We start from the raw sequence: 26,086 nt of genomic DNA on the forward strand, positions 1-26,086 counted from the left end.
AACCTATACATTCTTTGGTTTACATATCAACATACAAACATGATTTAAACTATATAGCAAAACCAATACTCAAACACTCTTGTTGGTAATTAGTTTTTTTGAGGCTGCACTTGATTTAAATTGTAAGATATATTAAATGCAACGAATCTTTATATCTGTATCATTTTATTTTAATTCTCTAAGCTACTTTTTTTCTGAGCTACTTTAATTGCATATAAAATGGATTTTAAAAAAGAATCAGTTGCTTCCAATTTTTTGATTGATTTTATATTTAAATGTAGCTACATAGGACAGGTTCTAAGTTAAGTCAGAAATGCCTTTCAAGAATATTTATTTTCACATATCTAAACGTTTTATATTAATGACAGAATTACAATCTTTTTTTAACAACCAAAAATACAAACATTTTTTGTATTTTTCAATAAAGATCAATTTATAATTAAAATTAATTGTGGCTACTTAAAGGAAGTTACTTAATCCATAATAATTATTATAATATTTAATAATAGTATAATAGAATTTGAGGATCAAAATAGCTTTTGGAGAGTTATCCTATCTATTTCACATGGAGAAAAGTAAAGAGAAAAAAATATTCCTCAATGTGTGACCATTCTTCAGTAGTAGATTCTAACCCAATACTATGTTCACCATTTCCAGTGTGATATACTACTTACCACATCATGTCTCATGCCAAACTCAATCCTGCAGACAAGTACTTTGACAATCTTTGTAGTACGAATCGACATTTATAAATGAGATATTCTTGAGACTCTCATACTATTTTGTAAATCCCCAGAGCTTACTATGCATAGGACCCTGAGGATTAAAAGTTCAGTACATACCTGTCAAAGGAATGGAACTGCATAGGAAGAATAGCATGTGCTTCTCTCTTCAGTGCTGGATCTGGATATGGAATAGGCTCAGGGCCACATTCAGCAATCTCAACTGGGGCAGCAACAAGACTTTTTAGTATCTCCTTGACATTAATACCTTTGGTTTGACTAATGCTAGATATGGATGGTGCAGGTTTCAACATTTCACTGGGATGTTCAGTTAAGCTCTCCTGTGATTTCTTTACTTCAGATGACAACGTGGATAAAAGTTCACTCATTGCGTCAGGACCTGCAGCAGTCTCTAGCTCTGCCCCATCCAGAATGCTAGCTACTTGCTCCTCTCCCATTCCGGAATCTGTGTGAGGAACTGAACTTTCTAGCTGAATATCTTCACCAGGGGTTGGTGTTTCCTTCTCCTTTACAGTGTCTGGAAATGTAGCAGGTGTTTCTGTAATGAAAGATATTGGTCTAATTAAAAGGTTTCATGTGCACGTAAGAAGTAAATGAAACTTTCATAAGTGAACATGCACAGCACAACTTGGCTCAAATACAACATCCATATGCACCTGCTGCTTTGTTCAGGACACATCAAAACAATCCCATTTCTTTAAAAAAAAACTGTTTGAGTTACTCTACATCATGTCTTTAAGAGCTTAACTCAACCCATTCCTAAAGCAGTCAAAATGTCTCATCCCCCCATCCATTGTCTGTTGCTAGCTCTCAAGCAACATAAAAGAACAATCCTGTTATTTCCTTAAAAATTATTATTATCCTTAAAAAAAGCAAAGTCATTTTAAATACCGTTTTTGGTGTTTTAATAAAGAAATGTCAAAATACTTAAATTACCTCAAGATATGTTACTCAAATCACACATAAAATTGTGAATTTTAAAAGTAAATTTTGTCAAGTGTTTACTTCAAAAAGATATGTTCATTAATTATACTATGGTGTGTCATAATAAACTAGCCATTTTTAATCTTTATTTTTAATTATTTTAGAAATTCTTGCTAAATTTTTATAGATAAATATTAATCTCCATTTTTAAGAACAAAATCAGAAACATTCATCTTTATATAGGAATTGTTTATATACTACTAATCAAAATGGATGAAAAGTACAAGATCTGTAAACTGTTAAATCTGGGCACACATGACGATTTACACATAAAAGTGCTTAACAACAAATCTGATAACCTGAATTTGATCCCTGGAACTCATGTAACAGAAGGAGATAACCAATTCCTGAAAGCTGTGCTCTTATCTCTACACCTGCAATGTGTCAAGCATGAGAGTATGCAACATATAGGTGCAGAAACAGAAAATACACACACACACACACACACACACACAGAGAGAGAGAGAGAGAGAGAGAGAGAGAGAGAGAGAGAGAGAGAGATATTTAAATAAATATCTTTAAAGGTTTAATTCCAATTACACAAAAATTAAATGGAAGAATAAAATGTTATCAAATTCTAAATAGCATTGGAAACTGTACTTGACCTTAGTAAAACACAAACACATACAAACACACACACATACACACACACACCAGTCTTTAACTTAAAATCTTTTCTTTCTTTCTTTTTCTTTCTTTCTTTTTTTTTTTTTTTGTCTAGTCCTGGCTGTCTACTCTGCAGATTAGGCTAGCCTTGAACTCAGAGATCGACCTGCCTCTGCCATCTGAGTGCTGAGATTAAATGAGTGTACCACCACATCCTAGCATAACTTAAAATCATTTTGAAGATGAAAAATAAGGTGTCAAAAGGATATACATAAATTATTTACAGTAGAGTTTTATTGAAATTGTTGATGTTTGTTTCTGTATTTTAAAAGGTTATGTTGGTAAGAAATTAAACAGAACTGCACCCGTGATATGAGCACCCAGGTCAGGAAACCTCCCTTGAGACCAGCTAATGAAAATCATAGAGCAATGCTTCTTCACTGATATTGTCATGCACACAGATCAAGTCTGCTGAAAGACTGTCCACACATAAGGGTGAACAATCATGTTAAGTTTTCAGTGATAGGCTCAGTTCTTGGGTTTGTGGTTAAACAGTTGCTAATTCTCATGAATGCAGAAGAGTACTATGGCATAAAAAAATGTGATTTTATTAATTATTCCAGATTAATTTCAGAACCATTTTGTCATACTTAAAGAGGCTAAGAAACCATTATCTCCTTTTATTTTGATTGGACTGATAGTGAAGGTTATGTTTTAAATTGGAAAAACTTAACATCTTTTTATTCAAACTTTGAACACTACAATATTCATTTAAATAGGTAAAATATACATATATAACAATGTAATGTTACAGTGTAATCATTACTATATTTATTAAGTAGGTTTAGTTTTGCTTGTTTATTTGCCAAGTTTTCTTAAGAATCAAAAAAAATTAATTGGAAAACTAGGGAAAAGAATATTCATCCAAGCACAGAATAATCAAAATAAAAAATACTCTTGTACAAAGATAAAAAATGAAAAGAATTGTATTAGTGTTGTGAATGCAATCTCAATAGTACCAGGAGGAGGACCAGGAAAAATGAGTTCAAATCATAGCTAAAGCTTTAACAAAAATAAAACCCTATAAGTAAAAGGTAAGACTAAAATTAAAAATTATAGCATTAGAAATAAGGAGGATATAAATCAAGATACTCTTTTTGGAGTATAGATTATAAGAAGAATAAAGCATGATAATAAACCTCTGATAAAACAATGTGAATAGGAGAGCAGTTCAGAAGATACAAATTCACTTTTGATCATTTGAGTCTACAGAACTTCTAAATACCTATGTCTACAAACCATGAAAATCGCCATAAATTATGGTGACATTCACACTAACTTGATAGTAGATTTTGGAAGCTAATATGTAACCTTGGAATACAGAGTTAGGAGAGAAGATGGCTAAGGCCATTCAACTGCATCAAAATACCAAGAGAATACTGAAAAGCAGTTATGACATTTCCATACAAAGAGCAGGCAATATAAGTGAAATAATGGAACTTCCAAAAACCACCACCACAACACTACAATGCCAGTGATAGTTACTCACATGGTCAATTTTATCCCACAGTTTAACCGTCAAAAAGTGTGCGGAGTATACTCTAGTACTTGGCCTGAATTTACAGACTTCCAGATGTGGTTCAGAGTTGTGACCTTACATTAATATGATATCAAACCATATTATGGTACACTTTGCATTAAAAGGTACACATAAATTTTAAACATATAATTTATATTAGGCCCACAGATAAGTATTTCTCCAGTACAAATACCCACAAATCAACATCTTCAATTTGTGGTTCCTGAATTACCCCCCAAGGAGTTTTCAAATTTTATTTATTTACTAATTAATTTACTTATGTTTGTGTGGGTATATAATTTTGATTTGGACCTATTAGGAAAGAGATATGTTTTAGTTAAGTTTAATACTACTGTGGTGAAACAATACGGCCAAAAGCAACTCAGCGGCAGAGGGTTTATTTGATGTGTGCCTGCACATGCTAAGGCGGACAGAGTGAAAGTCAGACCCCTCACAGCTGGGGTTACACACTTTTCTGGAAGGCCTTGCTTGTGGGTGCTGTTGTTTGAAATCTGTTCCTCACAAACTGCAGAAAGTGTATTTATAATTGCTGAGCTAGCTATCCATCACTCTGCTTCCAAAGCTGCATGTTGTTTACACCAACTATTTCTCTCTCATCAGGTCCACTAACTGACATTCAATAACCATTAAAAATCTGTAACTTACAAGATACTTAGAACTCAATATAAGTGCTGACTTCCAAGTTAAGGTGAAATTTTATGAATTTTCAATTAAAACTCCATCAACCTTCAATTGTAAATTATTTTAAAAAGCTCATAAAATATTTACACATCAATATAAAGTTCTGACTTTACCAAATCTGAATGATTTTTTAAAATGGAGTGGTGATTTTGAACTTTTAATAAAAATTCTACACAAGTATTTTAAAGCACACCTGATTGTGTTACATAGAAGGAAAAAAATGCTCTATGGAAACACTGTAAGAGTAATGATTAATTGAAACAAACAAGACAAAAAAAAAAGGTTACTACACCAAATCCTCACCTTAATTTCTCATTGTACCTTAACACCATTTATAGAACATGTTTTCAGTTGATGCTATATCGCAGCTTCCTGTTTCTCATACCCTCTGAGGATTTAATATTTAGCACAATGACTTTAATAGAAAGTTAGGGGCATCTGTATAGTTATACATATAACAGTAGCATGTGAGTTTTCAATAGCCTTCATTAGATATTATATATAGCTAATAGGTCAACCAAAACACAAAGCAAAAATGTTACTAACCTGAGTGAGGTTGTCCAAAACAGATAGTTGGATGCTAGATGCCTCTTAATATTTTTCATTGAGTGTAATGAATTCACCTAACATATACTAAATGTGTGTGTGTAATGAATTCACCTAACGTATACTAAATATGTGTGTGTGTGTGTGTGTGTGTATATATATATTTCAACAAATGACATGAGATTTACAAGCTTACCTCATTCATCACAGCCTTCCCTCAAAATTACATTTTCAAAATGATCACAATGTATGTAACATATTAAAGTACTAAACTTGGTATTTTCTCTCTCTACATGAGGAGAGTTTCCAGATTCTTTACTTGCAATCTCAATAAAGTGAGACTACAAAGCAATTACCCACAATTGTTTCCTATAGTAGATACATCAAAAGAATACAGCCTTGGGAATCCAACTTACTAATGAGTAACAGACCCATAAGAGACAGAATCAGATGATACAATCAGGAATTAAGAAAGCCTCTCAGTACTGTGACCACACTGCCTAGGTATGGGTCACAATGATTTTATTCTACTTATAGTGCACTGAAGATTTTATACAGGCTATTATTTCTTCCAAACTCCTTTTCATTATTTGTTTTTTTAACTGTCCCTTTCTTTCTCATTCCTCTCTTGCAAGACTCTTGTTAAATGTTCATTGGTTCAATTCATGATATTTGAAGTCTGTGAGACCTACTTGACCTGGACAGTCACAAGTGGCCAAACATCAAATATGCTGATTCTTCCTGCTCTCAGCTCAACCTTTTGAATTCTTCTAATGAACTTCTCATTCCAGGTACTATAATTTCAACTCCAGAATTTCTATATTTTTTTAAATAAATACAGTTTTATTCTTGATTCTATCAACTCTCTAACATACCACTGAGACATTATCCTCATACTTTCAATTTTTCAGAAGATATTCCATTTAATTATTTGCACAAACCCGTAAATGCCTATTTAAGATACATGTGCAATATCTGGGCTTAATTAGCTGAATTTTCTGTCAAAATACCAAGAAATTTGTACTGTGTATATTAATAATAGGTTTCTGGTTCTTTGCTTAGAGTTTTTTATTTAAAAATAGACATTTTAAACCTCATGGAGATCTGGAAAACCAAACCCCTTCCACATAGTCTGTTGTTATTGTTTTTTGGCATTAATTTTGTAAAATGTATTTGTCACCTATAGTCAAAAAAGTTTCTGCTCAACTATGCTAGTAGTAATTTACTGGCTGCAGACATTGCCTTAAAAGTCTTGAAACCCTAAATCACCTACTCTTCTCTGTAGGCAGGCTCCGGTTGTGTGCTTGGACAGTCTGCCTGCACTCCTAAGTGTACAATGTAATTAAGGCCAACAGAGAAGAGATTGGTGCTTCCTAGGTCCTGCTGAGCCAGGTATATAGACCTCATTCCTAGATATTCTTTTTAAGATGTTAGCTAGGTGATTTGTTGTTGGTGGTGACTATAATGTTGTTGTTGTTGCTGCTGTTTCAGCTGTTACAAATTGTAGCTTTCAGTAGTAACAACGGAAACAAATTACTAATGATGCTTCCAACAAATGTAGTAACAGACAGCTTTTTCCTCCACCGAGAAATTCAGGTTCTTCTCAGCATCCCAGAATCTTCAATGCTCTAAGAACTACACACCTTACCCTTCTGCAGTGGCTACTCACAGCTGCTTTTCAAAACCTCCACAAATCACAATGGCTGCCTGACCTCTACTTTCCAAGGCTACTACACAACTGGAAAAACTGGAAAAAGTGTAAGGTAAATCGTTATTCTGTCTGCTGTCTTTTAAGAACTCCCTAAATTTTCCCTTTGGGTCATTTTCCATCTATTATTAGTTTTTAGGACACTTGGAAAATTGATTTTAGCTATTCCTGCCAGCCTCTTCTGGAAAAGCAGTTTTGCAGAGTGAAGGTTCACCTTCATGTTATGTTTAAAACTTAAATTTTAATGTAGTTTCAATTCTGTATCTTGACTCAATTATCAAAAAGTACTTATTACAAATTTCCTTTTCCCTTTTTCTTTTGTCTTGCATTGTATCTTGTTCTGTAAACATTTTTAACGTTTAGGAAGCAACCATTAAAATTAATAATAAAGTGCTGTACAAACTGGTACAGAGCCAGGCATATTTTAATGCATAAGATATCAACTACGTAAAGAGTGCAGCCTTGGAACTTAGGACTGTCTTGTGCTTTCACTCAAGACTTATTTACCACTTACTACCATTGTGAATAAGGATGAGTCATTTTCATTTCTTTAGCCTTGTTCTTTATCTACAACACAGACACAGAATCATACATATGATACAGTGCCTTTTAACCTAAGTATACCTGACAGTATCCATAAGAGTATACAGTAAAGCACAAGAGCACTACAGCATGGTGTACTGTCGTCATTACCATCAGATACCATATGTACATATAATTTTTAATTTTTTATCATTCTGTCTTCTCTACCTTAGCCCTTTTATCCTGAGAAAGCATTTTCTCATCTTCCCCTCCCCTCCCCTCCCTACCCCACCCATTGTATCTTTCCAGGCCTTAAACAACTACTTTGATGTCTTTCTTTCTGTTGGAGTTGACTTGGAAGTTGAAATAGGAGTAAATGGAATTTAATCAAACTGATCAAATTACATTTCTGGCTTCACAACAAACTAGTTTCCCACGTTACCCCACACAAATTAGCTACCCTCTAAAATCTTCAGACAAGAAATCCATTATGTATCCCTGGGACTGTCCTCACAACTATAATCACCTCAGTGTTTCTCTCCAAACAGCCAAGGTCATCTCTGAATTATCACATTTCTGAAAACCTATATTGAACCTATTACTAAGTTCCATCCATTTGACCCGCAAACTGTCTCCTTAGGTTACTTTCCTCTCTATCCCTACAAACCAACCATGCTTCTCTTAAGCAATAGCATCTCATGTTGAAGCAAGAGACTCCGTAACAGTTTAATCAGTTCCTCTGCTTGTCCCTATAACACATTCTCCACTGTACCTACAGCTGCCTTTTAAAATATCCTATGTAGCAGTATACCTATTTCTACAGCATCAAAAGTCTAATTCCTATAACTTGAAAGTATTTGGTTTTACATGGAAACATTAAACTTAAGAGCCCTGAAAAGGAGGATTGACTTGGGTTACTCAAGTGAGGTAATTCCAATCTAATGAGTCCTTCAAATAGAAATTCTTTCCTATTTTTGTTCAGAGGAAAATGAGACAATAAAAGAACGCTTTGACAATGCACCAATTACTGGTCGATGGAGGGAGAGGCTTTGAGTCAAAGAGTACAAATGTCTCTAAAAAATGGAAAGGGTTGGAAAATGGACACCCCAGAAAACAAACAAGGAAGCAAAAATGCAGTATTGCTGGTGTTCTAATGCTAGCCGAATTACTCATATTATATAAAATGCATGTTATACTTTTAAGCAAAAGGGCTATAAGAAATACATACTGATTGATTTAAGTCCCTATCTCTGGGTTAACATTTTGACAAAAGTAGAAAATAACAGTATGCCCCTTACTTTAGAACTAGTTCCTTAATGTAGCTTTTCAAAGGTACTACAGTACTGGGTCCTGTTTATCTAATGAAACAACTCAAACAGCTGGTTTCCCATTGATTGTTATATTAAAACAACGGGTAATCCAAATTTTGCTGGTCATTTGGCTCTCTTCTCAGCCTACCTCTGGCTGTATAGCAAGATTCTATCTCAAAAGAAAATACACACAAAAAAGGGAAAATATACTTTCCTTCTTAAGGATGTATTATGCACTCCTTTGTCAAGCAATGCTTCCACTTAACTATCAAACATAATTATAATATAGAGAATGCTCATTTATTTTTTTAATTTTTTATTGGATATTTTATTTACAATACATATGTCATCCATTTTCCCCATTTCCCCTCCCTAGAGCCCCCTATCGTATCCCCCTTCACCTTTATACTTTTATATCATTTTAATTACATGCATGTATTAAGGTCAGTTCTAGGTTGAGGGTCTAGCAATACAATAGATGAATGTTCATGTATTTTTTAAAATAATTTATTTATTTTTTTCAAATCGTAATTTATACTGATTCACACAGGGGTTATAAACACAAAAAGACAGGACATGGGGAAGGAGATGACACTGGTGCGTGGGTGTTCAGGGGGAATACAGATATCTTTCAGAACAGGGTATCGGCTGAGTGAAGGTTCAGGGGACAGGTCACTATGACTCTGCCTATGATTCACTTGTCCTTATCTAAGTTGGTATTATCTGCCAAGGCTACCTATTTACAAGGTCTATGACTACTCAGGCTGGTAAGCTGCCTGTTTACAATGTTCATGTGTTAACAAACAATTTATTTAGTCTATTTAGACTTTTAATGCACGTGTCTTTACTTATAAAAATATATTATTCCATTTGTTTCCTGTCTTAATTATTTATCCTGATAATAAAAACTAATACGACATATGTTACAATTATCTAAACTTATTTGCTTTGTTAATGATGGTAAAATATAGCTCTATCACAGGATAAGTTACCAATAAGACTCTTGTTTTAGAAGACTTATATTTCCAGGCTAACACCTTGAAGGGTCAGTACTGATGCTAAGGTCCTGTTCCCCATTTGGTTCTTGATTTGTCATAAAGAAAGTAGGGGATCAATTGCTGGGCTAAAGGTCCAGACAAGATTTCCAGGTTCCAGGAGGAAAAGGATACATAAAGAAGTGGAATTTCCAGGGAGGTGTTAGAATTACGCCAAATACACTGCAAGTATCATTAAACTTCTTCCTAATTATAATGACTACCACTGTAAATTTTAGAACTAATATGAATACAATGGTATTTGGCTTGACACTCAAGATGGTTCCTTACTCTTAAATTCTGAACCTCTTTCCAGTAATTTAAATAGGATAAAGAACATCAATCCATTCTTCCAAACGCCTATCTAAATCCTCTTATATATTCAACACATTAGTAACATTTTTTGCTAAATAATTAACAAAAGTAGTTGTCTTAACTTCTTGTTTCACAGCAATTGCAGAAGCAGTGGTGCTGGCAATTAATGTAATTAAAGCTTTATACCAGCAATAATCAAACCTACTATCCTCTTGCTTCTGCTCAAAGACTGACTCATTTCTTCCAGTACTTGCAAGCTGGTTTTAGAATACCAAGGTTCTGTGATACTCAGGGCACTAAACAAAAGCTGGTTGATAGACTTCTATAACTAATATGCCGGATTTCAAAACACAAACACAATTAGAAGGTGTACAATCAATACAACTTGCATTGAATATTGTAGAACAAACAAAAGTATTTTTAACTTGACAATTAAAAAAGCCTTAACACATGTGCTAACATCTGTCTGAAATCCAGATCCTGCACCAACTTTATCTCTTGCTAATATAACATCATAGAGAACTGCAGCTAATTTCCACATATTTCTCTAAAAATGTCCAGAACCAGACTTTCAAATGAAGATTGTTATTTCTAAAATTGGACTGATTTCTAGATCAGTCCTCTCTGGAAGTTTTAACAATACATAGGGACCTTATGAATTTCAAGAATGCTGCTCTGCTGAGCATTAATGCAGTAGATACTGCAGATAAAATTACCCATGGCCTGAGGTCAATATTTCTATTTAGGTCAAGCTTCAAAAATGGCAATATATAGCTTGATCATGCTAGCCCTTTATGTCCTGGGAATACTTTTATTCCTGCCCATTGTGTGAAAGGTTGTCTTTAACACCATCAACATGTTGGCAGCCGAAGTATATGGTTTGAAACTAAAAATGGACTCCCAGACAGAGTTATTAATATAACAGGCTGGAAAACCAAGGATGGGTAAGATTCTGCACAGAGAATGGTTAGCTTTACCAACCTAAGACAGAAATGCATGTGCATTGCTTTTGATAATGCACATTCCATGACGGGAAAGGAAGGCATTCTTGTCAGAACTCCCTAAGACAGACTCAGTCTTGTTAATGAAATAAAAAAGGCGGAGAGGCAGAGAGCCTTTGGGGCTACTTGGCAAGAATCTGACATGGGTCAATGACAGGAAGTGGGCTTCAGGCAGGAATCGTACATTAAGCTAGAACGAAGAAGTAATTTCAGATAGGATTCTAAATTTTAGGCTAGAACAAGGAATTTGGTTTCAGACATGAAAATGACCTTGTGCTAAGACAGGGAAGTAGGCTTAGATACTTTGGTCATCCTGGTAAGTCCTCAGAAACAGTGACCACAAGAGTGTTCACATAATTGGGTTTAATGCCTGGCTTTTTCTTTGACTATTTGTGTTTACAGTCTTGCTTGTTCCTTGACTATTTATTTGTATCTACTGTATTGCTAGACCCTCAACCTAAAACTGATCTTAATACATGCAAGTAATTAAAATGGTATAAAAGCAAAGAGGAGAAGGGGGTATGGGATAGGGGTTTCTAGGGAGGGGAAATGGGCAAAGTGGATGACATCTGTATTGTAAATAAATAAAATATACAATAATTTTTTTTTTTAAAAAAAAGGAGTTTCTGCCATGCATTAGTGGGAGAAGAAGACAGCAACCATGTGAGGTCTGGAGTTTTGTGGAGGGACAGTGAGATGGGGCCTGTGGACTACTATAGGTGGGAGGCCAGGGATATTTGACAGCAGCTAGTTGGAACTAGCTACTGAAATTTAGGCCAGGTGAATAAATTGTTAAGGGCACTCTTTTTCAGGCTGGAGATATCAGCATTAGTAATTGTGCCAAAAAAGCAAATTGTTAAGGAACAAACTCTTTGTGTGCCTTTTATCTGAGGATTCAAGGGAATCCAGCTAGGGGTTGTTACCATAGCCAGTCCCTGAGCAAAAGGTAGTAGCCTAAAACTACAAGCAACAAACACCAATATTTACTTTTACAAAATATTACTTAATTTTTCACTAGCTTACTAATTTATTGAAGAACTATTTTCTGGACATGGTAACTACAGTTAATAGTAAGAAGCTACTGTCAAATTAAAAATATCCATCCAGCTCTAATGTTTATCAGAAAAATATGACCGACAAATCAAGTAAGTGGCATGTTAGTAATTTTGAGCCAATCATTCCACATCACATATAAATCTTAAAACATCACACTTTACATCCATCTAGTAAGAAATCAAATAAACTAGAATTCATTACTACACTCTGGAAGTACATATTCTAAAAAGGCAAAAGAGGAAAGAAAGTAAGCAGATACTACGCTCAAGAAGAAGATGGCAGTTAGCATGGATTGCTGCAATTACACTTGTAACTTCCCTTTATTACATCAAATCAAAGAAAATGGTTGAAACAAAGAACAATTCAGTAAAAGACATGCAAATATGGTTGTTTAAAAAATTTATGTATTCATTCTTTTATTAGTGTGTGTTACTGAGCAAAATGTATTGTGCACCATATGCCATGTACATACTTGCAGAGCAGAAAAAATTATCAGACTCCCTAGAACTGAAGTTACAGGCAGTTGTGAGCTCCCTCATGTGGGTGCTAGAAACCAAACAAGGTCTTGAGAACAAAACTCAGGCCAAACCAAACAAACAAACAAAAAACAGTCTCACCATACACTGGTTTTCCAATTTTCCTCATTAGCTTTGTCATTTGTTGAGAGTTTTAATCCTCTTCTTTTTATTAGAATTTTTTAAATTTACATTTCAAATGTTATCCCCTTTCCCGATTCCCCAATGCCAGAGTTCTCCTATCCCATCCCCCTGCCCCCTGCTTCTATGAGGGTGTTCCACTACCCATCCACTCACTCCTGCCTCTCCTCCTTGGCATTCCCCTACATTGGGGCATCTAACCTTCTAGAACCAAGGGTCTCTCCTCCTATTGTTGTGCCACAAGGCCTTCCTTTGCTACATATGAGACTGGAGCCATAGGACCCTCCATGTGTACCCCTTTGTTGGTGGTTTAGTTCCTGGGAGCTCTGGGGGGTCTGGTTGGTTGATATTGTTGTTCTTCCTATTGAGTTACAAAGCCCTTCAGCTCCTTCAGTCCTTTCTCTAACTCCTCCACTGGGGACCCTATTAGGGATACCATACTCAGTCCAATGCTTGGCTATGAGCAGCCACCTCTGTATTTGTTGGGATCTGGCAGAACCTTTCAGGAGACAGCTATATCAAGCTCCTGTCAGTAAGCACTTCTTGGCATCCACAACAGTATCTGCATTTTGGTGACTATATGAGATGGATCCCCATGTGGGGCAGTCTCTGAATGGCCTTTCCTTCAGTCTCTGATCCAAACTTTGTCTCCATATCTCCTCCTGTGAGTATTTTGTTCCTTCTTCTAAGAAGGACTAAGCACCAACCCTTTGGTCTTCCTTCTTCTTGACCTTCATGTGGTCTGTGAATTTTATCTTGGGTATTCAAAGCTTTTCAGTTAATATCCACTTATCAGTGAGTGCATATTATTTTATTTATTTACATTTCAGATGTCATCCCCTTTCTCCATTGCACCTCCCTAGAGCCCCCTATCCCATCCCCCTCCTCCTTTTTGCTTTTATACCATTTTAATTACATGCAAGTATTAAGGTCAGGTCTAGGTTGAGGGACTAGCAATACAATAAATGCAAATAGTCAAGGAAAAAGCAAGACAATAAACACAAGTAGTCAAAGAAGAAGCAAGGCAATAAACAAAATTCCATGAACACTCCTGTGATCACTGTTTCTAAGGGCTTATCAGGATGACTAAAATGTCTGAGCCAACTTGCCTGTCCTAGCCCAAAGTCATTTTCATGCCTGACGTCTACTTCCTTGTTCTAGCCTAAAATTTAGTATCCTGTCTGAGATTACTTCTTTGTTCTAGCCTAATGTCAGATTCCTGCATGAAGCCTACTTCCTTGTCCTTGGCCATTGTCATATTCCTGCCAAGCAGCTCATTTCCTTGTCCTTGGCCCATGTCAGATACTTGTCAAGCAGCCCCAAAGGCTCTCTGCCTCTCTCCACTTTTTTATTTCATTAACAAGACTGAGGCTGTCTTAGGAAGTTCTGACAAGAATGCCTTCCTTATCCATCATGGAATGTGCATTATCAAAAGAAAATGAACTTTTGTCTTAGGTCGTTTCCCTAATTTCTTTCTCAGCCCATTTATCCTTTGAGTAGAGGAAGGTTACTGATTTGTTTGAGTTAATTTTATAATCCAGCCATATTGCTGAAGCTGTTTATCAGACTTAGGAATTCTCTAGTGGAATTTTTGGGGTTACTTAAGTGTATTATCATATCATCTGCAAATAGTGATATTTTGACTTCTTCCTTTCCAATTTGTAACCCTTTGACCTCCTTTTGTTGTCTAATTGCTCTGGCTAGGACTTCCAGTACTATATTGAATAGGTAGGAAGAGAGTGGGCAGCCTTGTCTACTCTCTGATTTTAGTGGTGTTGCTTCAAGTTTCTCTGCATTTAATTTGATGCTGGCTACTAGTCTGCTGTATATTGTTTTTACTGTGTTTATGTATGGGCCTCGAATTCCTGATCTTAATTGCTGACTTACCTCTCCAACTTCACTAACCTAAATATTTTATGCAAATACTATGAATATCAGTATCTAAAGCTTATGACATGATAATTTTTTTTACCTTTTAATAACCTAATACAAGTTACGCTAACAATGATAGCACTCCTAAGAATATATGTTTTAATATGTTTTGTTTATATAGAAGTGTCATAGAAGTATATTGCTGGAATGACAACTCAGAGTTGGGGATGCCTATATTAAACTTAAAACAAACCCTATACAATGTTTATGTTACTAATTTACAGAAAGAAATTTTCGTTTTACCACTGTCGAAAAGTCTGTTACTTCCTCCCTCAAACCCAAAAATATGAAAGCTCATAAGATGTAATAAAAAATACTTTGCTAGCATTAGTTGTTCTAAGGTTGTCCTTGAACATAATTAGTTATAGAATACATGAAACTATGGTTTCATCTGGGGCACAGTGTCCTCTTCAAAACTCATTCTAATCATCAGAAGAAATCACATCCTTCTCAGTTGAGGCCTCAATTTGTCATGTCTTGCTGGTGTTTAGCTGAGCAATGCTCGTAGCTACTGTCAGGTGCTTGCTTACAATTTACAATGTGTCTCTGAATCTCTCTTCTGCAACCCATATATTCACTCTTATATTTGAACGTGACTAACGGTGTAATCAATCACAGGAGGTAAACCACTACTGTTCATGTTCAACATCCCATGAGTTGTGCACACAGGAAAATCTGGAACCAGAGGGAGAGCTCTCGGCCTGGTAAACTATTTGTTCTGTATTACCAACTTTTTGTTAATAGGAAGCAGATAACTCACTTTGCTGCTGTGTTTTCCATCTCTAATAGTGCAGTTTATCTTTATGTCAGCTCATGCTCTCCTCATTGTGTTTATAGTTTTCCATCACTTAAAATACTCTCTATACTTTTATGGTGCTTATTGTAATGTCTTTATTTTTACTATTTATTGTTGCTTACAAATCTATTTCTGTTCAATGATTTTTTTCTCCTTATGCTCGTGCTGTCCACGTATATTTAAGAAAGTATTAACAGATGCTTAACATTTAATTTTGTATCTTTTTTCATGAAAGACTTATTTTGAATTTCTTTTAATAGTATTATGACTATGTTCTGAGTAGATGTCAAATAACCAATAGGTCAGTTTGTTCAGAATTACATTCAATCTTTTTTTCCTAGTTAATCTATAGTATTCTGCATTTTAGACTAATTTAGTTGCATTATTGTAGCATGGCTGTTAAGAGCTAGTGTATGCCAGCACAGTAAATAGTAATACAGTACCTTAGGTTCCCATAATTTGAAGATGTTAACCCATGGAATGGAATGCAAGAACAAAAGGTTTTCCTGGTTCTTAGAAGCCACGTTGTAGAAATACAACACATCTTCTTTCTAAGTGATTATTTATGTTAAAGTGATTATTGAATTAAGAATACCAAATGGGTCATTTTGATAATGTCAGTATTACCTTTATAAAATGAGTGGGCAAAACTCTGCTCAGGCATCAGCTTGGCAAGGAGTCCATGGTTCAAACTTGGATGAGGAATAGATGGTATGACCACAACTGTGGAGAGAATCATGGAGCCAAATTTGAGAAGGAAAGTGACAGTTTGAATATAGTCCACATGAAAGACTCATGACATTTTTATACTATTGCATCAGGCAAACAATACTAAAGAACACAAATCTAGGGAGGGCAAGAGTTTTTAAGGGAAAGAATGTAGGCAGTATATTCACCAAGTAGAGTACTTGTAGCAACATACTTGAAAACACACAAGCAAACTAGAAAACTAGGTCTAATAGGTTCACTATAATAGTGCTTATCTTATACATATATGACACCCCTATGCTTTAAAAGGACATCAACATGAATGTCAAGCTGATGTTTAAATGTCAAGATAAAATTAAAATAATAGTGTTATAATGAAACAGTATGTCCTACCATGAGAAAATCCTAGGGCTAAAATGTGATCTTTTGTTTCACAATAGCAGTAAAAAGAAAATGAGGTGTGTTAAATGTAACAAGATGTACTGATTAGAGCATAAATCTCTATTGACTTTTAAGACACACATTTATAAAGCATATGTGTTTACTTAGTAAAGAATTTCACCTATAAATTAATCTAATAGTGCAAGAGATAGTCATTGAGTTATCAAAGTTATAGTGCAAACAACAGGAAAATCATCTTGATACAAACACTTGGTAGGAAATGTAAAATGGTTAATTACCCCAAAACATTTTCAAACACAGTAGGAAAGACCAATTGTCAGAACATAGTCCAAAAACGAATTTGTGTGAGGAGAATTTTGAGTGCATATAAGAACACTCCAAGAAAACAAGACAAGAGTCTTCTGACCTCATTTTCTTCAAAACACAAAATTGTTCTTGGAATGTGTTTTTGTGCTACTCCTCAGTTATAGTAGATAGGAGAAAGTTTACTTCTGTTCACTCATTATTGCTTGCTGTTGTTATTAAATTAAATGGTTAAACTATTCTTTAAATGCTTCTATAAAAAAAGCATGTTTTTGGCATGTGTGACTTGTCTTTGTGATTGTACACAGCTTCAACTCATGAGAACTTTACTCATGTGACCTTTCCTTAACCCTCAGGAGATAAGTTGTCTGAAACTATGGATAAAGTGGGCTACTGCATGAGACTTTAGTCCGTCTCACTAACTTTAGTCCATCCTCCCTGGCCTCACTGTCTCTGGATCGGTGACAGTCAGCCATGCAAAGGCTCCTGCAACATGAGTGTATTGCCAATGAGCCCAATGACCCCACTGTGGGGCACTACTTCTATGATCTTACTTCTACATACGTCTTTCAGTGAAAACCACTTTGTATAAACCTTTTACAACTTGAACAAAATTTAAAATGTTTGTTTGCATGTTATATAATTTATATAATATTTAGATGTTAAACAGTTAATAAGAAGGCAAGGAGAGGAGACAGCAAAGAAGGGAAGGAGGTAATATTTAAGTTAGGCAATAAAGATTGGTTATTTTACCTTATTTGTATTTTAAACAACTATATGAGGACATCCTATTTTTCATGCTCACAAAAGTTTCATGAGAAATCTGTTGAAAGGTATAAGTTCCTTGCATATTAAATAACAACATAGCCAAATGATTTGCATTCATAAATGGGCAGTAACCTCAAGGCTTCACTGACACATGAGAGTAATAACAAATGCACATCATGTGGAACTAAAATACACTGAGTCAGTATCTCTACCAATTCTGTAAATGTCTGAAATGTCTCTGAGTAAGTACAGTTCAAAAGAAGATACTGGTGAAATGCAAAATAATGGAAAGAAAATATTAAATACCTGTACTTGTTGGAGAATTTATTTCTTGTCTGATATTTCTACCTGGTTGGCTTCCAGTTCTTGCAGTCTCTCTCTGGGGTTCTAATATGTCCCGATACTTAGATACCATCAAAACAGAGATAAAGTAAACAACAGCCAGAGCTAAGAATTGTGCCTGCTTGCTATCATCCTGTGGAAAATGAAAAGGCAGTTTGAGACCCAGAATGTTTATGATATAAATTCACCAAGTATAAGAAACTATTCTTATTTATTAGACATTAAACTTTGATTTAAAAGTTGCTGGAAGGAAGGCTAGGGAGATAGACCAGTATTTAAAAATACCTGCTACTCTTACAGAGGACCAGAGTTTGGGTCCTAGCACCTACTTTAGGTGGTTCACAATACTTTTAAAACCTCATCCACCAGTGTTGTGACATCCTCTTCTAACCTCTTTGGGCACCAAAACATACACATTTACACCATAAATCAAAATGAAACAAACCTTTGGATCCAACCCAGATGGTAGGCCCAGATGGTTTAGGGAGTAAAGGCTCATGCATTTGATCCTAGGCACCAACACACATGTAGAAGAAGGCTCCATAACATGTCATCTGACCTTTACCCATACACTGTGGCTTGTGAGCATGTGTAAAGGCATACTACACACACACACTCACACTCGCACATGCGCACACGTACACACAAACACACAAAGATAATATATGTATGTATATTTCCTAAAACCTAATCTGAGGTCTGATATATTTCAGAAATTAAATAAAGTAAATGTGACAAATGAGACTGCTGTTTTATAAAAATTTTGAAAATAAAGTACAGTTCTTACCATTAGGAAACACAACTAATGTACTAAAAATTGTAAAACACTCTAAGGCCCCAGATTATTCAATGTGAGATATGTACTTGGAATCTACAAGCACAGTGACAGAAAGGTAAAGCTCTGACTACACATCTGACTGGGGCTCATCACTCAAGCACACTCTTACAACACAGCAAGTACATTTGTTGGGATTTGAGACATTGGTATTAGAAAGAGTTTTTTTTTCTAAAATATTAATGAAGAACTATAAAAAAGCCTGTCCAACTTATCCTTATGTAACAATGATTACATAAAAGCCAGATTCCTCCACTTCTGCAATGCTAAGCATTATCATTTAAGGTTTTAGTTAATTTAATACTGAAAATATCTCCTTTTAATATTCATTGTTATTTACTGATATCTTTAATCATATTGTTGATTATATTACATATTTTATATTTATTGCTTAGGTCTATTATGTTTTCCTATTTCACGTTTTAGATGTTAACTTTCCAAGTGATTTATAAGATTTAATAATTTTCAGTCATATATTCACAGCATGAATCATCATACCACGTCTTACTCTTATTGCAACTACACTGTAAACAACAAAGCACTCCATTTAACTGATGGTTATATATAGATTTCAAACATATGCTTCTTTAAATGGACCTTAAATCAGCTATAATTAAAAGAACAGGATATGATCTGGATAGTTTATAATGCCAATATTAACAACTGATATTATTGCATAATCTACTATGAACCACTACTCCTACACAATTCATAAAAAGGTCAATCTTAGTTTCAATTGACTTAATAAGCAGTCAGAGATTAAAGAGTTCCATTAAATCCTCCGAAAGCAATCTTTTTCTTTGAATGTTATTACGCCACCTTTCTAATTCAGATTGCTGCAGATACCATAATTTGTGAAAGTAGGGGCCAGTAGGATGGTTCAATGGGTAAAGGCTTTTACTGCTCAAGCCTTGCTATGTGAGTCCAATCCCTGGAATCCTCATAAAGACGGAAAGTTAGATTAGGCTACAAAAAGTTGTTCTCTGACCTCTCCAAGTACTCTGTGGTATGACCTACTCCCCAAACATGTATCATGAGCACACATATAACAATAATAATTAATATTTTTTAAATGAAAAAAATGTTTTTCCACACCCAAAGGTGTAACTTCCATTAATACCTGATCAGATAACTTTTTATGCCTAATAAGAGACATTGAGAATAAAAAAATATTCATTATGTGGAAATGTAGTAAAGAATGTAAAAGGCAGGGCCAGCTAGCCTAAGATAAAGTCAACTTAGTGTTTCAAGGCTATCTCTAATCTTGGAACACAAACTGAGTTTCAAATTGTCTTATCATTGTGTGAGCAACAGTGTAAGCACATGTGTGTGTGCTTACCTTCGAGTGTACATGTAGAGGACAGAGGCTGACACTGAGTGTTTGCTATCACTCTGTATTGTTTGAGACGGAGTTCTCATTGAGACTGAGAAACTTCGTCTGCACCATCAGATTTGGAGTTGCAGATGTGCAGCCCCATGCCTGACTTCTATGTAGGTGCTGGGGATCTGAATTCAGGTCTTTATGCTTACGCAGCAGGCACTTTACCCACTGAGCCTTTCCCCAGCCCTGTACACATACATATCATTTTTCAAAAGCAAACTATCAGTAAGCCTTGGGAAAAAACTAAGGCTCAACCATTTTACCATCAACTATATCCTGGTATGCAATATATCCAGGTGACAGGACATTTAGTAATAACAGCAATTCTTTGCAGTTTAACACAAATGACAATGACAGTTCTGTTGTTGTTGCTGCTGTTGTTTGACTTTTGTTTGCTTTTTCAAGAAGTCAAGCAGATATATAACTTACCACATCTCGAAAGACAACAGCACGAAGGCGATTGATATCAACATCCTGAAGAAGTCTATCGGGATCCTTGATAGGAGAAAGGTTACCTGGAACATTTTCTAAAGGAGTCTTGAAAACAAAAGACAATTATTGAGTAACAGTATATTCAAGAAAATTATTTAGGAGCATCACTTACAGCAATTACATTACTACCTTAGGCTGAGCTTCCCAAACCATTTCCTGCCTCCTCACTGAACTAGAAATTACTGACATCAAAACTGGCACAGGCTTATTTTCTGTTTTCCTTTGCTTGTGATGCTTTTTCTTCTCTATGTTGATTTGCTATTAACACAGATGCCTCTGTGGTCCCATAAAGGCAGGTAAGGCTGTATAAGAAAAAAAAATGATCTTGCTTTTCAGAAGAACCAAGTGCAAATCTCTCTTATCCGGATTAATGTTTGTTTCTAACATTTCCAGTTAATAAATGTATTTAGTTCTCTTAATTTATTAATCATATATATTTATGAGATTAAAATATTACTAATTAACATTATTCAATTATATAGTCACTTCATGATCCATTTTTAAAAGGTAAGCTCTAAAACTAACTTAGTCTTAGCTCATTATAGTAGACAGACATTAGAGAATATACTATTGAAATGATTTTCTATAGTTGGAAAAACAAAACACTAAGGATTTCAGGTAATATACTCATATCATATAATCAAGTACCCTAAGTTACTTTGGCTCACTTGAGCACTTTGTCGGTTACTCAATGTGCTCGCAGTGCTTTGGATTAATTCTGACAATGCATGCATATAAACTATAAATGCAAGTTTTGTACATAACAGGTATGTGCTTGTTGCCTGACTCCTACTTCTCTACAGATAGCACTGTGGTGTTTCACTCCTAAAGGAAGCTGTGGTTCCTGTGGAACATGATATCAGAAAAAGATCAACACTTGAAGGCGGATAGTTACATGGTTCACCTCACCCCAGGTATCAGTAGGTACTTTAATACATTATTTTTGCAAATAGTTTCCATTAAAACCATCAAGTTTACCCAGTCTCTGTAAAACTGGAACTGCTCCAACATTCAACTAGATCATTTAAATAATAGTCTAATACTTTTAGCATAGGATAATTATGAAAAGTTGTGTATAATTTATAGAATAGATAAATCTACAGTGCATATGGAAAAACTTGAAATAATTTAATATATGTACCAACTTATATTTTACAAAGATTCCTCTAATCCCATTTGACCTTGTAAAGATTAGGTGAAGACATGTTTAAATTACTGCTCTAGTATGAAAATGAGGCTCCATGAAGATACACCACTCAAGGAAGTGTGTCCAGATTCATATCAGAAAGCTCTTCTGCTGGATTAAAAATCAACTATGGCTTACTGCCGAAAGTGTCACTTCTGCAATGCACGGACAAAATATCCACCACTCACTTTTATTCTCTATACTGAATGTGCTTTGCTAACAAGTGAAACCTTTTCCATATACCTGAATGTCACCACTTACTCATTTCTCACTGTCAAACCTCTTACTAGAGACACACTAACTAACTCAGCAATACAAATTTCTGTCTCAGTGGGTATGCCATCTGTATTCTACAAGAAGAAGCACACTTGGTTTAGGGATTCTGAAAGACTTCCTGTCACCCACTGATGTTTCTCTGGTGGTTTAAAAAAAATGTATAGGCATAGTCAAGCCTTAAGGCCCTCCTAAGCAGTGGCTCAGTAATCCATCTCCTAAGTAATAAATAAGAGATGTCAGAGGCACCTCACTCCAGGAACCACTATGTTATTTTTTCATTTTAATTAAACAACATCATTTAAATTAAGAGTCTGATTTACTTTAAATAGCGGATATCTGAGATGTGGGAGACAAAGAACCTACCTCAGGATCCTCTAACTGGCAGAGAGAATGTAACTCAGAAAGCTTGCTTTACATTTTAAGTACTCCAAGTGCTCTGAAGGTCATGAGATGTAGTCTGTGGTGAAACCCCTGTAGTGACTGGCCCTTTAATATGTCTACAGACTGAATATGAGCCTGACTGCTGACACACCAATACCTAACTTCCCAAGCAGTGTATAACACTCTGCAGATTTGTCAGCAGTACACTAGTATGTGGGTCCTATTATCTCTCCCTGACAGCAGTGAACAAGAAAGGAGGCTGCAGCACTAAACAACCAATAGCTTGGTGCACATACAGTTGGCTTAGCACAAACTGCAGCAATGTGGAGCGAGGGAACTTAGAAAACTAATGTCTTCAGTTGTTGAGTAATCATTACTGTGTCAATGCTGAACATTTAATTACAAGTGCAGTGAGGGATAAAGAGACTGAAACCATCACAAGAACTGTTCCTAGACTAGGGCATGGTAATCCTGCCAAAAACCTTTGTCTTGGGTAAGCAGCATCCAAGCTGACCTACATGAATGTATTTAAGACAGATAGAATATAAGGAAAAGTACTTCAAGAAAGGAAAATTATATAAAGTTTAAGAAGTTAAAATCTTATATTGATGTAAATGAGGTCTACTGCATGTGTGAAAGGTCACAATCAAGCAAAAGTCTACACACAAGGTATAGCTGCAGAAGTTAAGTGCAGAACAGTCATGTAAATTTTCAAAGTCATGAAGCTGCACATAATACTGTGTCAGTTAAATACAAGAAGACAACTCGTTTGTAATGAAAATTGCCAACATATTCCAAACTATTATATAAAACTCACTCATTTGATGGTCAGCCAATAACTAGTCTTTCACCCAAAGTTCATCCATTTAAAACTGTGCTCTGTTTATAGGCTGACCTCTGAAAATAGATGTAACTGTTTAAAGTAGAAACACCAGAAATATCCAGTCCTATGTTCCAATGTAATTTTTAAAAACACTATCAGAAGAAATAACTAGTATCTTCTTCATTAACATACAAGTGAAAACTTATGATGTGAGCTAACCTTTCAGATACAACTAAAAAGCAGAGACACCAGCACTAGAGCCTCAAGCCTCTGCCATTTTATAGACTATAAAGCACTGTTCTCACTATAAAAAAGGGCTTCACATTCCAGAGGAAACGGTGATTACCTTGGATGCTGCTGTGGCAGTTACACTTTGCGGAGCTTCCTGAGGTTTACTGCTTCCATGTGAAGATTTGTTTCCTCTGTCTCTCTGTCTTTGTCGGCATTCTAAACAGTTTCTCACAGCTACACAACAAACTAAGAAATCAGAAAGATATTAACATAAATTGTTGACATTGCTCTATAGGAAAATGTTTTAAATTTATTTCTTTTTCTGTGTTTCCTTTTCTGTAATAGATTATTATTACTACAATTTATTAGATAAACTTTATATTACGAAATTCAACAATGTATGTACAACATATATAAAATATATATTAAAAAAATACTCATGTATTCTGTTTCAAAAGAAATAGATCATCAGGGACTTTCAAACTCCCAAATAAGTCTTCCTAATTCTATAATCCTCCAATAGTCACTGTTACACAAATGTCCTGTACCAACAAAAATTTTAACATAGCATAAAATGTCTATGAGAGAGGGAGATGTTTCAGTAGGTAAAAGAATTTGCTGTACAGGCATGAGGACCTAAAGTCAAATCCCCTGACTTATATTCATATCTGTAATAAGAGAGGACAGCCTAGCTCCAGGTTCAGTGAGACTCTTTCTCAAATGAATAAAGTAGAGAATGATAAAAAGGATACTAGATACCATCTTCTGACTTCCACATGTGTCTGCATTGGCAGGCATACCCACACATACATACATACATACATACATGCATGCATGCATGCATGCATGCATGCATGCTATACAGATACACAATTATACAAACACACAAAGATCCCTATTAGCCTGTAAAAGGTTAATAATAAGGCTGTGTCCTTGCCTCATCTATCTTGGTGACCCTACAGAGCACAACTTCCCCTTTCAGGCATCCTTCATTCTAAGGGTTATAACAGCTATCTTCACAGCAGAGCAGCTTACACTCCTTGTCACTAGCATTTAATCATTATTTTACAAACATACAGATTTTGGGCCAGTGTTTCTTGCACTTCCTCGGTAATACTGGCCATTAGACTCGGGCCTCTTCTATTCTAGGTAAGGGCTCTGCTGCTTGCTATATCCTTAGTTGTCTGCCTGCCCTGGACACAAACACGGTTCACAAAGGGATGTGCATTAAAATCATTTCAACGATATGCATCAGCCTTACTGATTTTTAAAGAATTCTAAATATGATTGCCTATATTTGAAGCAATAAATAATGATTCCATACAATCTCCAATGTGAAGATACAAGTTTTTAAAACTGAGTAATCCTAAGGATTACAAGACAGTTACTAAGCTTCAGAATCTCCTATCTGAATCATGCTTTCTGTACCCCAGAGCTGCACAAGTCATCGTAATTATAGAGAACATCTCTGCCTTAGTGTACTTACCTAGCCGTAGGCACTGTCTCATTAGCCCTCCAGAAGACATGTTTTTTTCAGCTTCGATCTCACTAAAATTTAGAGAGCTGGCAAACACAAGGACATCAACCATTGCCATGAGTCTGCTGAGAAACGTCACTGCTGTCTCTGCTGACATGCCTTGTGTCACTTCAATGTTTTCCAATTCAGTCTTTAAAAAAGGAGAATTAGTCTTGTTTAAAATTGGGAACTATGGTACATAACATATACTACAGGAGAACAGTCATTTAGAGAGCTTAGATAAGAATATAAAGAGTAAACTACTTATCACAAGACCTTATAAAATTTTGTTTCCCTACACACTATTCTTAAATAAAACACCTATTATAAAATGAGTATTAGTTTAAAATACTGTATCAGTTGAATTAAAGATTTCATATAATTTCACAAAAATACTTAGTGACAATCATACATAACTTCTTATTCTAGTTTGAGCAAAAAAAGAGGTGTAAAATTGATCATTTTCTCCTAAAATTTTCATTTCAATTTACAAATAGTGTTTTTCTTTCTTACAAATATAATTAATAATAGGAATGATACACAGCAATTTTTTGCTACCAAATTAGATGACTGTCAAACAAGGATACAGATTTCTCTACTTAAGAATAAACTGAAATACTAAGGGTTTCATAAGGTCAAAATAATCAGAAGGATCATTCCTTTAGATATTTAACCAATAAGCTATGAATCACTAGCTGTAGGAAGAGAAGGTAGCATTGTTAAGCTCAAAGTTAAATTTTCACTAAAATATTCTCTGTGATAAAATGTCACATCCTGCTTTCAGAAGGAATATTAAATGTATTGTTTCTTAGAAGGTGTAAGTCCATAAGTTACAAACCATGGCAACACTTATTCATTTCTCATCCTGTAAATAACACTTTCATTAATTTGATAATTTTCTAACTAGAATTAACTTTCTTAATGCCAAAAAGAGCAAAGAAAAGAGATGCTG

General features: G+C 35.1%; 1 protein-coding gene across 1 annotated transcript in view; it reads right to left on the reverse strand.

The window, feature by feature from the left end:
• Nbea (neurobeachin) overlaps positions 1 to 26,086 on the reverse strand; it is a 513,393-nt gene that overhangs the window by 319,850 nt on the left and 167,457 nt on the right. The window contains exons 25-30 of the mRNA XM_028763470.1: positions 25,105 to 25,285; positions 23,734 to 23,864; positions 20,659 to 20,766; positions 17,978 to 18,146; positions 16,118 to 16,213; positions 843 to 1,281 (exon numbers count right to left, since the gene is read on the reverse strand). Coding sequence (XP_028619303.1) covers positions 843 to 1,281; positions 16,118 to 16,213; positions 17,978 to 18,146; positions 20,659 to 20,766; positions 23,734 to 23,864; positions 25,105 to 25,285 — 1,124 coding nt within the window. The remainder of the gene's footprint in view (positions 1 to 842; positions 1,282 to 16,117; positions 16,214 to 17,977; positions 18,147 to 20,658; positions 20,767 to 23,733; positions 23,865 to 25,104; positions 25,286 to 26,086) is intronic.

This window comes from Grammomys surdaster, unplaced genomic scaffold (assembly GCF_004785775.1).
Source record: "Grammomys surdaster isolate TR1022 unplaced genomic scaffold, NIH_TR_1.0 139, whole genome shotgun sequence".
Taxonomy (NCBI): domain Eukaryota; kingdom Metazoa; phylum Chordata; class Mammalia; order Rodentia; family Muridae; genus Grammomys; species Grammomys surdaster.